This window comes from Aulonocara sp. 'chitande type north' Nkhata Bay, linkage group LG22 (genome assembly GCF_057382095.1).
Source record: "Aulonocara sp. 'chitande type north' Nkhata Bay isolate Kocher_YH1m ecotype deep benthic linkage group LG22, A_spYH_male_GT1.1, whole genome shotgun sequence".
In the NCBI taxonomy this organism is placed as follows: domain Eukaryota; kingdom Metazoa; phylum Chordata; class Actinopteri; order Cichliformes; family Cichlidae; genus Aulonocara; species Aulonocara sp. 'chitande type north' Nkhata Bay.
In genome coordinates this window covers 20091923-20107998 of record NC_141364.1, presented here as the reverse complement: position 1 = coordinate 20107998, position 16076 = coordinate 20091923, and the positions used below count along the sequence as shown (strand labels likewise).

Sequence of the window (16076 nt, the reverse complement as noted above, 5' to 3'; positions counted from 1 at the left end):
CAAACTAATTCTAACTTTAACACTAACATCCAGTCCTGAAAACGTCACTCTGAGATGTGTATACAGGTCAAGTGTAATTTCCTGCCTAAAACTTAAAAAAACCAAAAATTCAAATCACTCCTCACAAGTACAGATGTAAAGACCTGTTTTCGTCCTCACTGTGATATAAGTCCCTATGGGTTGGTGTGCAGTCAGGTTCAAGTCCCCAAAGGGCATCATAAACTAGCCTCCGTGCAGAAGCACAAGTGTCCACTTATTATCTATCTGTCTCTCTCAATGTGACGAAATTCTCCCCTATCTGCTAATGCATGGTCAGATCTGTGGACGTTGTGTAATAGCAAACATGCATTAAAACTACCACACTGTCAAACCACACACACACGGGCAGACAGAGTGGGCAACAAAAGTCAATAGTGAATACTTATCGAACCATGTTACACACTCTGTCCTACTGCCCTTGTCCTCCACCGGGCCTCCCTTTGCTGGTGTCAAGTAGTGTGTCTAAACTGGCACATGTGTGCGCGCTGGAACGAATCAGTGGTGCGCACGGGTCTGACACTTGACATGAACAGGTGTGAGAGGGACACATGGAAAAAAGAGAGGAGAGGACAGAGAGAGAGGAGGTGAAAGGTTAAAATCGTTTAGTTCCAGCTTTTCCTCTTACCCTCATTTGCCTACATTGGATTTTATTATTTAAACAGTTACATAGGTGGTAACATGTCACTCAAATATATGTATATATGTATGGATATATGGTTAAAAATTGAAAGATTATTTTATTTGTTTGGGGGAGGGGGGGTGTTCTTCTGCCTATAAAGGCTAGAATCTAAAATTAAAAAAGAACACGTCAGTCCTGTCAGTGTCTGTGGAAATATCTTTCCAAATGTGTGTGGGTGTGTGTTTGATCTTATGCAATCCTGTGATATAGTGCTCTGGGATGCCACTATGGTTATAACTCACATAGAGTTTTTTCTGGGAGTCTGAGGCGTAAAATCCCCTCTTCATAAAGACTTACATATGTGTGCTGGAAACTTTAGCCGTGCTGGGTAAAACCATAAGTTCAAGTGCAGTATAAACACTATTAAGCGTAAGTAAACAGAGATAGCATACCAACATTTGCACTAGCAGGTACATGAGCCGTGTCTTTATTTTAATCTTGGTTAATATAATTATCACCTCTAAGCTTCTTTTGGGCTCAGCCTGTTCAATCTGAATACAGAACAAAATCAGTTAAACTGCTGTTTGCATTGTCAACTGCAGATAAAGCCCCTATAGCTATCTAGGAGAAGCCTGCACAGAGTGTTTGTCCTCAAAACATAGCACAAGCAGGGATGTGTGCTGGAGTGCATGTGTGAACATACATGTACGCTGACCTCACATACAGTTGTGGTCAAAAGTTTACATACACTTGTAAAGAATATAATATAATGGCTCTACCGAGTGTCCCGTTATTTCTAAAACTCTGATTTTTCTCTGATAGAGTGATTGGAACAGATACTTCTTTGTCACAAAAAACATTCATGAAGTTTGGTTCTTTTATGACTTTATTATGGGTTAACAGAAAAAAGTGATCACATCTGCTGGGTCAAAAATATACATACAGCAGTGCTAATATTTGGTTACATGTCCCTTAGCCATTTTCACTTCAATTAGGCGCTTTTGGTAGCCATCCACAAGCTTCTGGTTGAATCTTTGACCACTCCTCTTCACAGAATTGGTGCAGTTCAGTTAAATTTGATAGCTTTCTGACATGGACTTGAAAACATGTGGACAATGCTGAAGAACAGCATTGTCCACATGTTTTCAATGGGGTTTAAGTCAGGACTTTGGGAAGGCCATTCTAAAACCCTTATTCTAGCCTGACTTAGCCATTCCTTTACCACTTTTGATGTGTGTTTGGGATCATTGTCCTGTTGGAACACCCAACTGCGCCCAAGACCCAACCTTCGTGCTGATGATTTTAGGTTATGTTGAAGAATGTGAAGGTAATCCTCCTTCTTCATTATCCCATTTACTCTCTGTAAATCACCAGTTACATTGGCAGCAAAACAGCCCCACAGCATAATACTCCCACCACCATGCTTGGCTGTAGGCATGGTGTTCTTGGGGTCAAAGGCCTCACCTTTTCTCCTCCAAACATATCGCTGGGCATTGTGGCCAAAAAGCTCAATTTTTGTTTTGTCTGACCACAGAACTTTCCACCAGAAGGTCTTATCTTTGTCCATGTGATCAGCAGCAAACTTCAGTCGAACCTTAAGGTGCTGCTTTTGGAGCTAGGGCTTCCTTCTTGCACGGCAGCCTCTCAGTCCATGGAGATGCAAAACACGTATGACTGTGGACAATGACACCTGTGTTCCAGCAGCTTCTAATTCTTGGCAGATCTGCTTTTTGGTGATTCTTGGTTGACTCTTCACCCTCCTGACCAATTTTCTCTCAGCAGCAGGTGATAGCTTGCGTTTTCTTCCTGATCTTGGCAGTGACGAAACAGTGCCATGCACTTTATACTTACAAACAATTGTTTGCACTGTTGCTCTTGGGACATGCAGCTGCTTTGAAATGGCCCCAAGTGACTTTCCTGACTTGTTCAAGTTAATAATTTGCTTTTTCAGATCCATGCTGAGCTCCTTTGACTTTCCCATTGTAGCGTTTGTGGGCATTTGTATCCAATGAGCCCTATTTAACTGGCCTAAGAGAAGTCAGCAGCTGTAGTCACTCATAATCACTCACAAGTTAAGAGGCCATGCTATGAAGCTCAGTTCACTGACAACTTTGTAAGTCACCAAAATTGCTAATTCATGTTGCTGTGTGTATATTTTTGACCCAGTAAATGTGATCACTTTTTTCTGTTAACCCATAATAAAGTCATAAAAGAACCAAACTTCATGAATGTTTTTTGTGACAAAGAAGTATCTGTTCCAATCACTCTATCAGAGAAAAATCAGAGTTTTAGAAATAACGGGACACTCGGTAGAGCCATTATATTATATTCTTTACAAGTGTATGTAAACTTTTGACCACAACTGTAACTACAAGGCTAAAACCAATTTCACAAGCATAGAAGGGTGTTTTGGGGTTTTTCTATAGAACTTTATGTGAGTGTGGGAATAATACAACTAAATAAACATCTGGAAATTGCCACTCCCTTCTGTAGTGTGTTCATATGTCGGCTTCTCTCTCGGCAATGCTTATATAATTTTATTCACACTGATTTGTCTATGCGGCGCTCAGGATAGAAAATTACAGGGTGATTATGAACATCATAAATCAGCATGACTCAGATTGCAGAATGAGCGACAGACTTTTAAACGTGTTATTTATTGTGCACCCACCTTTCAGCATGGCATGTTTTATGAGATTCAAGATTCAAGAAGTTTGTCATTGTTCAATTGTTTCAACCAAGGTATGCAGAACATGCAAAACCTTTAAGCAGATGGACAGCAGCAGAAGACGGCACTGGGTATCACTCCAGTGAGCTAAGAACAGGAAACTGAGGCTGCAATTTATATGGGCTCACCAAAAGTAGACAGCAGAAGATTGGAAAGACATTTCCTAGTGTGATGAGTCTTGATTTCTGCTGCAACAACAACATGAAAGCATGGATCCATCCTGCCTTGAATCAATGGTTCAGGCTGCTGATGGGGATATGATGGTGTGGGGGATAATTTTGGGAACACTTTGGGCCACAGGGTACCTGATTATTGTTGCTCACCATTCCATCCCTTTATGATCACACTGTACCTTTTAAAGTTTGATTGCAGGAGGATAACACACAATATAACAAATCTCAAATCGTCTCAAAATGGTTTGCTGAAAACGACAAGTTCTATATACTCAAATGAGCTCCACATTGACCAGATCTCAATCCAATAGAGCACCTTTGGGATGAGGCGGAACGGGAAATTCCATCTCGGATGTGCAGCCAACAAATCTGCAGCAGCTGTATGATGCTATCGTGTAAAAATGGACCAAAATCTCGGAGGATTTTCCAGCACCTGGTTGAATCTACCATGAATGAAGGCAGTTCTGAAGGGAAAAGGGGTCCAACGCAGTGCTACGAAAGGGTACCTAATAAAGTGTCGATAGAAAGGGAGAGAGACAGACTGTAATGACCCGACTGTCACTTGTGGTTTGTGTCTAAGTTTGAGGCATGTGTGGCATCACATGACTAGTCAGCCACGGACATGTGGCTCATGTGACCAGTCTGTGATCATTTCCAGTCTTTGGCAAAAACCAGATGAATATGAACGTGGTAATGACGATTTTTTTCTTTCGTTTTTGCACAGGACTTATTCTCCAGCTTTCAACTGGTAAATAGAATTTTGTGGGTCACCCCATACACTTATGACCTGGTGCCTGACTTTTGTAGTTTTGAGGAACTTTAGTAGCGGTGGTTAACATGGATGCGTGTATACAAATGGCTCATCTGGAGTCCTGCTGTGGATGTCACTGTAGAAAATAAAGAATTTAACAGTATGTTGCTTCCTCCACCAACACTATTGACTCAGTGCTCTTCCTGATTAGCTGAAGGCTGTTTATAAATGTTTCTATTTTCAAAGCTTTTATATTTTTTTTATTTGTGAACACAGTGGAGTACTTTTACTCTGATTCATCTGCACAAACACTGGTAGGGTTCAAAGTGGCCTGCGTGGCTTTATAGCTACTCCATTTTCAAAATAGGCCTAAACATGCTAATGGGTTGTTTTTCCTCCACTTCATAATTGTTCTGTTATGTTGATAATAAAAAAAAATAATGGAAAAACAACTGTTGTTGATTTGGTTCTATAATTTAATAATCGGCACAAAACATGTTGTTTCTGTAATGCAACTTTGCAGCTGCAGAGTTCACACATGGCAAAAAGGTAATAGTAAGAAAATATTTACACATATAATACGGATAAGTTAGTATATACTTAACCTAAATATGATTATGGGGTTCATACAGATGAAAAATGGCTCCTTTGACAGTAACGTTTGCATATGCCTGGGTTAGTCAAAAGATGCCTGACTTTGACTGTGTCAGAGCTTTTAAATGTCATGGATGTTTGGATGAGTGGAGCCCAAACAGATGGCATCCAGGGTGTGTGGTGCCTGTTATGACATGCGCAACAGCAGCTTCTCGTTAATGGTTACTAACCAGTAACACTAATAAAGTGCAACTCTTTTAGCCACTGGGTTCAGAGAGTCCATGCAGAGAAGCATCCTGGCTAATTTAAAAGTAAGTTAAAAAGATAGAGAAAGCATAATTAAAATAAGATTTCTTAAAGCGTGCCAACCCAAAAGTTCGTCTCTGAAAGGCTTTTAGCTTATTAGAAAGCACCAGCACTGACATGATTTGTTTACCGCATCTGATACGCCTAAGCTCAAAATCCTAGATTTACTCTGCATATCCTCCAGTACCTATCGACAAGCTTTAAAGAGGAAAAACAGACTGAGTCACTCAAGGACAGAGTGCTGAGTCAACCTGTCGTCTTCTTTGGAATTTGTATGTTTTGCAAAAAGCAGTCAGAGAGAAACACAGCACCGCACCGCAGCATCTTACAGCTGATTCAGGTTTCTGTAGCTGGATGGCTCTTCCAAGGAATCGCTTAGCCCTTTTCAAGAAAACCACATGGAACCAAGTCCTCTCTGCAGGCAGGAAGATATAGTGAGTACAGGAGCCACATCTGCTGGTCAGAAACATGAAGTGCAATTGTGTGAACACGTAAATCAAAAATTACCACCTCTGAGATATTTACCCTGATTTAAACTTGTTAATATTATCTGGCCAAGGATTCGATCCAAAAGACTGAATCAATGTGAATGTGATTGCATCAGTGGAAGTGTCGTGCTGCAAAACCTCATGAAGAAAGTGAAGCACTGGATATTATTTTGCCTGTGACCCACATTTCTAACAAAGTTTCACGAAAATTAGCAACAAATGGCAGAGAAATTATCCACATTAACCCTCCAGGGTCTCCACTTCTTTCTCCCTTAATAGAAAAAATTGGTTCAGCTCCAGGTACGGCTCTTCTGAGCTCCCTGCTGAAGTACTCTGAAGTTAAAGTGTATAAAATAACAATAAATATTAAAAAAGCTGGTATTCCTCCTGATATAAAGGCAAAATAAATAATAAATATAGTCCTAGCAGTCATCTGAGCTTTTGTCCTCTCTTTGAGAAAACACACGCACTGTTACGTTTCAGTGGTGCGTCCAGGATCAGGAGCCGGAACAGAAGTTGTTGATGCTTCCTGATCCAATATCAACGGTATCCTGGGAGACAGAGTTGTGTGTGGGGGGTGGGGGTGGGGGCAGCGTATCTAAAGATCAACTACAAACTGTGTGTTTCATTGTGTATGTGTGTTAAATTCCATCTGTGAAACTCTGGTAACCCCCTTGAGACTGGCAGCTCCTCTCCCCCTCCGTCACTGTGAATTGTCACCATATCTCCAGTCTTTGTGATATAAAAGGCTTTGTTTGGGGATTCATTTTTCTCCCTCATTCTGTGGTTGAAACATAAAGTGATTTCACAAGGACAGTAGCTGGCTTTAAGCACAGACGAGTCAGTTCATGTTCTCTCTTTTCTGAGAATTTTGAAGATGAATGGAGGACGAAACTGGCAAAGACATTCAAGCATAGCTCCTCGATATTAAAAAAAACTTGGCTCTTCTCTTACATGTTCACTGTTTTAAACCTCTAAGCCATGAAGTCATCATCTTCTAGGACTGTCAATCCAAATATACAAAGAGTAAAGTAAGAAAACAAGGGCAAAAGAGAGCGCAATGGCACACAGTGATGTGGATTTAAACCAGCAATAAGGCCCATGCTGTGTTTTTAACCACTAGATCAACCAAATCCTATCTATCCATCCATTTTCTTCCACTTATCCAGTTCAAGGTCATGGCTGAAGCTGGAGCCTATCCCAGCTGTCATAGGGCAAGAGGCGGTACATTCTGCACAGGTTGCCAATCTATCACAGGGTTAACGCAGAGATTCACACTCTGGCCAATTTAGAATCACCATTTAACCTTAATCAAAATAAACATGAAAGTCTCTGGACTGTGGGAAATATTGCGAAATAAATAAAATAGCGACAATCACTTACAGGTAGACTTTTTATGAGAAAATATAGACCTGAATCTAAGGTTAAGATATGAATCTGAAAAAGATTAACTATTTTGTTGGCCTGTCAGAAATGTGTCTGGGTTTTAACCCTTAATGATCCCAAACTCACCCCTGAGGTTAGGTGCAAGTTGCTAAGGCACGCACACACACACACACACACACACACACACACACACACACACACACACACACACACACACACACACACACACACACACACAACCCTTTGAAAGCTCCTTTGACTACGATGACCTGGATGACTGAGAACCTTCACAGACATGTGGAGGTTTATGTATATATTTGAGCCTGTGTGGATTAGAGCAGCGGTCCCCAACCCCCAGGCCTCGGACCGGTACCGGTCCGTGAGTCGTTTGGTACCGGGCCGCGAGAGTTGAGGCTCAGGTGTGAAATGTATAGTTTTCAGAGTTTTCATCGGTTTTCAGCGTTATTTTGTTATCGTTTTTATCGTTTACTCGGTTTTCCTGGGTCTTTTCATGTGTGTTATGAATAAATTTTCTTTTTTTCGCTACTTTTATTTTGTTGTATTTATCCGCGACACCTTAAAGGCCAGTCCATGAAAATATTGTCGGGCATAAACCGGTCCGTGGCGCAAAAAAGGTTGGGAACCGCTGGATTAGAGAAATTCCAAAATAAATGCAAACCTGTGAACCCAATTCTTGCTTTTCAAAGTCATCAAAGATGTATGCTGTAGAATCAGTCCACTCTATTCAAAGAAATCACTAATACTCGGTGTCAAGTCTTGAAGACAAAACTGAATACTTCCGGTAAAAATGCTCAAAATAAAGCCACGCGCCCGCTACAATCGTTAGCCATCTCGAGCTATTAGTTTGTTTAATATGTCAGTAGAGTAATTAATTGCCGTGATAAATATGTGTGGATTTTTTTAAAAGTATCAAGTTCGGGAGACACACACATCTAGATGCAACACAATGCTCACTGATTCAAAGTATTTTATTTTGACGTCAAACTCGCTGAGCTTCCGGTGTTTTCCCATCTCCATCCGTTCAACTTGACCTGTATCCATAGCAACCACAGTAGCTACAGGGCCCTCTCTCAGAGCATCCCGTTACTTTACGTGAAAGCTAAGAGGCGGTATGACAGCAGTAGCTCATGGAGGAATAAAGCCGAGCAGGAAATAAGAGTCGCTGGTTTTTGAATATATTTTTTATCATTTGTGTTTTAATTTAATTCGCTGTATTTTTTGTTTTGTTTTTTGTTAAATGTTATTGTTTCGAAAGACATGACTCCCTCACAGAAAGCACGGTATGGATGCGAAGGGGGGCGTAACGCTAAATTAAGATTGTCAGGTGAGTCTTTGGTCGGGCTGAATCGAGTTTACGTGCAGCTAAAATAATTTAAAACTGAGTGTCTCAGCCAAAACTTTGAACTACAAAAGTAGGTGGGAAACATTCGCTTTTAGCTACTAAAAAAATACAAATATTATTTAACTAAAATCTTAAAGACCCTTTTTTTCATAGAAACCATTCTGAAACGAGGTAAGCTTTAGAAAACGTTTTTATGTTAATTGATATTAATGGTCTCTGATATTCATATCCTCATATATTTGGGGCTTAATTAATGAGATTAGTAACACCTGTGTTATAACGTCATGCTAAAATGGCTCTTTTGAAAAAGGCTAGCCCGCAAAGGGCATGAAAAATAGTTAACCTCACAATATATATGGCCTAAGCTCAAAACACACACACACACACACACACACACACACACACACACACACACACACACACACACACACACACACACACACACAGAAAAAAGGCTGATTCAGTCTTCTTTGACTGGTCACAGCTGGCTCTTTATGGGACATGAATGTTTTTCTGTGTCCACTCTGAAAAGCTTTTTGAGTGTGTGTGTGTTTGCTCACATTTGGGGGAGGGGGGGGGGGGGGCTGCTCATGTTGAAGGTAAAGTCTTGTGTCTTTGTCCGTTGTTCTTTGTGTGGAAACAAAACATAAAACCCACAGCTCTGCTGACTGAATGGATAGCATCTCTCTGTCTCACCGCATTGCCAGAAAGTGAAATGTCAAAGATGCTGTGTGGGTCTCTAATGATTCATTAATCATGCAGATTTTGCTGAGCCCTAAATAGGTCACACAAGCTTTTGTTGGTGTGGGCATGTGTATATCTGTAACGGCTTTTCATGACTTAAGGAAGCCTAAATAATTCAGCCGACGGGGCAAGGTGCTTGAGGAATCTCAAATGGCCTTTGGACTCTGTAGGATGGAAAACACTCAAATCTGATCAGCCGGATTTGCTTTCACACTCACACAGGCTCACAGGATGAGGAGCGGGTGTTGTGTTACTTATGAGTTTCTATTGTATACAAGTCTACAAGAGATCTACCAGCCATGTCAACTTCAGTCAGTGTTATAGCACACATTCATAAATCCAACTTGGTTTCCGTGTTTGTTCCTCTACCCCTCCCTTTGCTTCAGGTCCTTCTGTACCCATGTCGAAACGTCCAGTTGGGGTCCCCCAGCCCTGGCCCATTCACCCTCATCCTGCAGAACATGCTCGCAGGTCCCACTTTCTTCCTCCACCTCCTCCTCTCCTCCCCCTATTCCACACCCGGCATGCAGAGGAGAGCGCTGAGCGGCCTCATCTGGTCACCATTGTCCGCCCATGTAGCCAAAGCACACTACGGAAGGTGAGCTAAATGTTGACTGTTTTTGGTAGCTCTTTAAAATAAGGCACAATCTTACTAGTGCCTCACAGACTATTTATGAGACATGTTATTACAACCATTTTTGGATTAAAACGATATCAAAAAATCCCCTGTGGTGACTTTAATGCTTTCTATTTGATAATAATGCAACACAATGATGGCTTGATTCATGGCAACTCTTCATCAGAAGTGCTCATACAGTCCACTGGAGATGTTTATCTAATGAAGAGAAGACCCAATAAGATAAAGGAAGTGTTAGTAGAAGAAAAGAAGGGACACTCTAAAAGTGATTCTTATTAATAGCTTAGAATCAACCTGATTTATTAACCACTTTAAAGACAATATTGATGATTTATAAATCCCTTCTAAAAGTGATGATTTGATGTTTTCAATTTCTAAGAATATAATTTAGATGGGATGAATTTCCTAACCTAACAGTGATTTTTGTCTCTGGGCTTGCAAGGTAACAGTATTGTTGAACCGCAGGGGTGTGGTGTCCTTTGAGCAACTGCTGTTGGATATCTCAGAGGCACTGGGATTTCCTCGCTGGCACAGAGCTAGAGTCACACGTCTTTACACAACTCATGCACGAGAGGTGAGGCCCAACCATGACCAGATTATCTTGAAAAAGGAGCAGGCAAAAATGTGCAGAAGGCGCCCCTATTAACCTCCTGCACCCCACACATTCAGTATACAGTTCAATGTAGAGATTTGTGGTCATTTACTCCAACCTCAATTCTGAAAAAGCTGGGAAACTGTGTAAAATTTAAATAAAAACAGAATGGAACGACTTGCATATTTTATAAACTGAACATTTATTTACAGTAGAGCATTGAAAATATATAAAATGTTTTAACTCAGAAAATGTACCATTTTTTAAGATCAAAGACATCCAACACAGATTTTTTTTTTTGCCCTGCCTCTTGCACACAGAGATTTTTCCAGAATTTCTCTCTGAATTTTTTGACGATGTTATGCACTGTAGATGTTTGGATATTCAAAGTTTTTATATTTTTAGGTTAATTTTTACTATTTGATAATGATGTGTTTTTACATTGTTCTGAAATTCTTCTGTAATTTGTTAATATTTTTTGTTATAGATGGTTGAGCCATGTTACTGACCTGATCACAATTAACCTAAAGTTCTAAATTATTCCTCTGGCTGTTTCTTTTTAGTACCACTTAGTTTTCCAACTTTTGAGATGTGTTGCTGCTATCAAATTAAAAAAAAGATCTGTTAATAAAATACTGTATAAGGCTCTGAGATTTGCAAATCATCTCATATGAATATTATTTATATTTGGCACATATTTCAGACTTTCAGACTGAGGGGGAAAATGTGCAACTATAAAACCCCATTTGTGCAAGGTGCACAGTTGTTGTTTTTTTCTTTTGTGTTCAAAAATGTTTTGAATGGTCTGATTTGGACACAGAGAAAACATATTTGGACATAAAGCAGTATGGTGTGTATGTAAAAGTGACAAAGACTGGGACTAGGGGTTCCAGGTCTTCAAGACCGTGTTAGGCTTTGCTGTACTCCACAACTGACTGACAAATGAACCAATATAAACTTAGCTAAGAATAAAAGATATTCAATGTTTTCTTTTCACAATAAGTTGCACATTTTTCACAGGTTTAATCTGAGAAGCATCCCTCACAGTTTGCTCTGTACAATGTTGAGCAAAATAATGCACATTGATAGTATATTTCTCAGACAAATAAATCATTGCACAAAATCTATTAACTTTGCTTTTATAATTAGCCAGAGCATTTTAATATAGGTTGCTACAGCCACATAATCACAGTACATGAAATTAAAAGAGGTGGAAAAGATCAAAAAGAAAAACATGATTTTATATTAAATATAAATATTTTAGCAGCCTTATGAAATTGATAGAATTTTTGCTGCAGATCTGATGTCTGTGAGTGTGTTTTTTTCACCACTGTCTCTGTCTATCACAGGTTAAGGGTGTGTGTGATTTTTTCCGAGGGGAGGTCGCCTTCCTGGCTCTTGGTAAGGCTCGTCCTGAGTTGAGCAGTGTGCAGGAAGCTTTGGAGGAATTATTTCCAGAACATTCACATTACCGATCAAGTGCGCAGCGGGCCTGGGAGAAGAGACTAAGGCCACCGCCAGATAAAGCAGCCAAGGCTGACAGTGGGTACAGCGAAGGGACCGACAGCAGTGGGACTAACCAAGAGACATGCCAAGACACAAATACACATGCCAAGCCTTATACTAATACTCACACATCTCAACATACAGACACACATGAGGCAGACAAATATAATTCTGACACACAGAAGTTTCATAAAAAGAATTCATGCAGAAAATCTGTTCACCTTCCCAACCACCTGCAGAGGCTAAATGTGAGGGGAGGAGTCAGAGTGCATCAGCCTTCTCTGATTGATCCTTTTAAACATGAAGAGGTTCCAAGAAATGCAGACATACCATCTCCTGCACTTTGTGAAAACTGCTTAGTGAGAAGACTTAAACATCAGAGTCCACAACCGATCAGTGTGCTATCAGCGAGGGTCCCACTTCCTCCTGTGTCAAAGAGGCAAAAAGAGCAGGAGGCAATAAAGCCGGATATCTATAACAACCCATCATCTCCTCGACCAATCAGCAGAGATGAGGAGAAGAGCCATATTCAAAGTGCAGCTCCAGACATTGGTGAAGCTCTTAAAGAATCACAGAATAAAGAAACCTCTGACCCCCCCACCGATGGCAGAGACGTCACCCTGACAGACATTGAGCAATGCTACAAATTTGGACGTGTGGTTGGAGACGGGAACTTTGCGGTGGTGCGAGAGTGCCGCCGTCGTGACAATGGTCAAACCCTCGCCATCAAAATAGTAGAGCGGACCAAACTGATTGGTCGAGAGCACATGATGCAGAATGAGCTGAGTCTCCTGGGGAGTCTGCGTCACCCTCGCATAGTGCGGCTGTTCGCTCACCACCACACAAACACTCACTCCTATCTGGTGATGGAGCTGGTGAGTGGAGGGGATCTGTTTGAGGCCATCAGTGACCGGGGAAAGTTTTCAGAGGCAGAGGCAGGACTGATGGTGTCAGATGTGAGTGAAGCTCTGAATTATATCCACTGCAAGAGCATCGTCCACAGAGACCTCAAGCCAGAGAACCTCCTGGTGGGTTTCAGGGTAGTGAGAATGATTGTTGGGTTCTCAAGGTCTTGTGTGTAAAAAATGGTAATCAAGCTTCTTTTTTTCATTTTAACATAATACTATTCAGGGTTTTCCCTGGCTTAAAAGGGGTCCTTAAGGAGGGTGACAACAAACATTAACACAATTGGGCCCCTGGCAAAAACACTTTGTTAACTTAGTTAGCAGAAGTCTGCCTTCTCATGTTATTTATGTTTCACAACATACATATTGTGTAACATCAATAATTACACCAATGAGACACCCACACCATAAAACCTAACATAAGTCAATATTAGTGGTTTAAAGCAGTGCATAGATGAGTTGGCAAGTGTGTGACACAATACATGCGTGCTAAAACAAAATGAAAATAACTCAAATGAAAGGATACTTCTGCAACAAAACACATGCATGCACACAGCAAAACATAACATCAAATAAAAGTACAAAGTATATTTTTTATGAAATCAAAACAGGTCGGTCATAGTTTTGTCGCATGCCCATCATGTTAAGTAACATTTGTTAAACTAATACCTTTCTAGATTTGTGGTTAGAATACAAAAATTAAAAAAACAAGACCCCAAAGCAAATAGATACAGTTTAATAATAATGAATAAACAGAGATAAATATAGATTTAAAAAAAAAAAACACTGCTAAAAGCAGATGGTAGTTGAGATCCTTTATGTGTCTAGTAATCTTAAGTCTAGCAGATAAGACTGAGCCTAGAACTGAACTTTGTAGTACGCTACACAAACTGAGGTTAGAAGGAGAACCGCCACAAAATGACTTTAGATTATAGCAGCTATTCTTCAAATTTTTCTCCCACCAACACTCGAGTTTGACACACTCTCTGACTTCATAAACCAAAACAGCCACATCAACACAAGTGTGCTGTCAGATCATCATACAAGTATTATATATAATGTCTGTAGAGTAAGAAAGTGCAATTATTTTTTAAACTCCAAGATGCACAAAAATGTCAACGGGATAAATATTTTGATGACCTCAAAGACTCAAAAAATTCAAACCCAACTTTGCCTCCATGGCTCACTCCGTCTGTGTTTTATTTCACCTACTCCCTTTCTCAGATAGAGCAAGTCGCTGCTGGCATCTGCAGGCTGAAGCTGGGAGACTTTGGTCTTGCCATGGTTGTAACTGAGCCAGTCTTCACCATATGTGGCACACCCACATATGTAGCCCCAGAGATCCTCTGTGAGACAGGTGAGGACTTTATGTGACTCCTCTGCCTGAATTTGGGTTGCGTTTTGTTATTCTGAAAAGTTGTACTTGTTTTTTGACTGTCAGGTTATGGTGTAGCAGTGGATGTTTGGGCTCTGGGTGTGATTCTCTATATCCTGGTGTGTGGCTTCCCCCCATTTCGCAGTCGTAATCGTGACCAGGTAGAGCTGTTCCAGCTAATAAAGCAGGCACAGCTTAATTTTCCATCCCCCTACTGGGACCCCATATCAGAGGGTGAGTTAAGTATAAGTGTACAAGTAAAAGTAAAAGTACTCGTGTAAAAGTGTAAAAGCAAATATGTGTATACACACATATTTACAGCGTGTTTTTTCTCTGTGTGCACTCGTGTGCAGAAGCGAGAGGCCTCATCCGAGCTCTCCTTCAGCCGGACCCCACCGTGAGGCTGACAGCAGAGCAGACCCTCCTGCATCCCTGGGTGAAAGCAATGGCTTCAACTTGCAAGCAGAGGGCGCTCACAGACAAAACTCCGAGAGACACAGAAGCCACTGAAGGAAAACCAGAAACAGTCCAGAAACCACCTAAAACAAACACAACAGAATCACTGACAGACAAAACAAGAAAACGCGCCATCAATGAGGAGAACGCACTGAAGGAGCTCGGCAGACAAGATGAGAGACAAGCAGCAATGAGCAGTGGAAGAGGACAGGATAAGAACAAACCAGCAGAGCAACATCTAGTGGAGGCAAGCCACTTATCCCCACAGGACGGAGAGCACACACCCTCAGAGGCTTCGACTGGTCAACATAAACCAGAGGCTGCCTCTACAGATAGACGAGAAACACAGTGTCCAAGTCCAAAGCTGCTGAACTCTAAATTCAATCACCTTGATTCCCCCACAGCAGCTGAAACTGAACTTCTACCACAGATTAAGACACAAGCAAAACAGACCAGAATGCAGACACCTACAGGTTCTACACCTCCAACCAACCCATCCTCCACCCCTGCTTCCTCTCTGCATCAACAGAACTTAACTTCTGCACCGCAAAACCATAACAAACCAGACGCACATGCCACCACCATCACCCACCCTCCAACTCTGTCCTGATGTTACTGTCAATCTCCCATTTGTGTGATGAGATCAGGGTCATTAATTTCATTGTTCCGGACAATACTGTTGATTTCTTGGCAGCTGAATCCTTCAATGGCCTGCAGATGAAGCGATTTTTACTCTCCTGGGGATGAATATGGTCGGATTAATGAGGCTGGATACATCTCATAAATGTATGTAATCCATTTATCCTGCAATCAGAAACTAATCACCGTGTTGTGTAATGACCAAGTAATGACCAAAGCACTGTCTGTGCAATACTGTGAGAGAAGGATGGAAAGGAAAATAGTGAAGCGCAGTTTCTGATTTTTTTACATGCTGGTGCATTAAAAATGCATTTTTTAGTCAATTTTTGGTATTTTTTCTTTTTCTTCTGCAAATTATGGTTAACTTTGAGAGTAAAAGGTCATGTATGCCACTGGTTTTAGTAGTTATTTTTAGCTGTAAGCTGAAGCTGATCCAGCTTCCTTTTATACTTGATATACTTTTATACTAGATGTTCTTTCCTAGAAATCTGTCTTATTTATCTAGCAACATTAGTTTGTTATCTGCTCATGAAATAAAAATATACATACATTTGTATATTATTTGTCCAAATAAATTCTGTTGGCAATACAGTGTGTTGGGTGTAACCAGCTTCTGTAAATTTGAGTTTATGTTACTGATCCTGTGTGATGACAGACAGCCATCTGTGGCAAATGGGTATGTGGTAAGCTCAAGTAAGTAATGAAGATTGCCCAACACCGCTAACAGGGTGAGCACATAGGGCTACTGGGTAAAGTGTGTGTACATAGCTGAGTG

At 40.8% G+C, this 16076-nt stretch overlaps 1 protein-coding gene across 2 annotated transcripts; it reads left to right on the top strand.

The window, feature by feature from the left end:
* The first annotated feature begins 8173 nt into the window (after positions 1-8173).
* Positions 8174-15850, top strand: dclk3 (doublecortin-like kinase 3). Of its 2 annotated transcripts, none has more exons than XM_086281007.1 (7): positions 8174-8429; positions 9578-9789; positions 10294-10402; positions 11770-12954; positions 14056-14188; positions 14273-14440; positions 14560-15850. In XM_086281007.1, exons 2-7 carry the CDS (start codon positions 9653-9655, stop codon positions 15270-15272), a joined length of 2445 nt encoding a protein of 814 aa, XP_086137133.1. In that variant the 5' UTR covers positions 8174-8429; positions 9578-9652; the 3' UTR covers positions 15273-15850. The 2 variants fall into 2 exon arrangements, with proteins under 2 accessions (XP_086137133.1, XP_086137131.1); XM_086281005.1 differs by having other exon boundaries at positions 10271-10402; positions 14560-15849.
* Positions 15851-16076: the final 226 nt, after the last annotated feature.

Excerpts from the sequence above, each read along its gene's own strand:
- dclk3 (XM_086281005.1), top strand. The coding sequence starts at position 8,363 with ATGACTCCCTCACAGAAAGCACGGTATGGATGCGAAGGGGGGCGTAAC. Across the intron at positions 8,430-9,577 it reads CGCTAAATTAAGATTGTCAG|GTCCTTCTGTACCCATGTCG; the intron begins GTGAGTCTTTGG and ends CCTTTGCTTCAG. Across the intron at positions 14,441-14,559 it reads CTGGGACCCCATATCAGAGG|AAGCGAGAGGCCTCATCCGA; the intron begins GTGAGTTAAGTA and ends ACTCGTGTGCAG.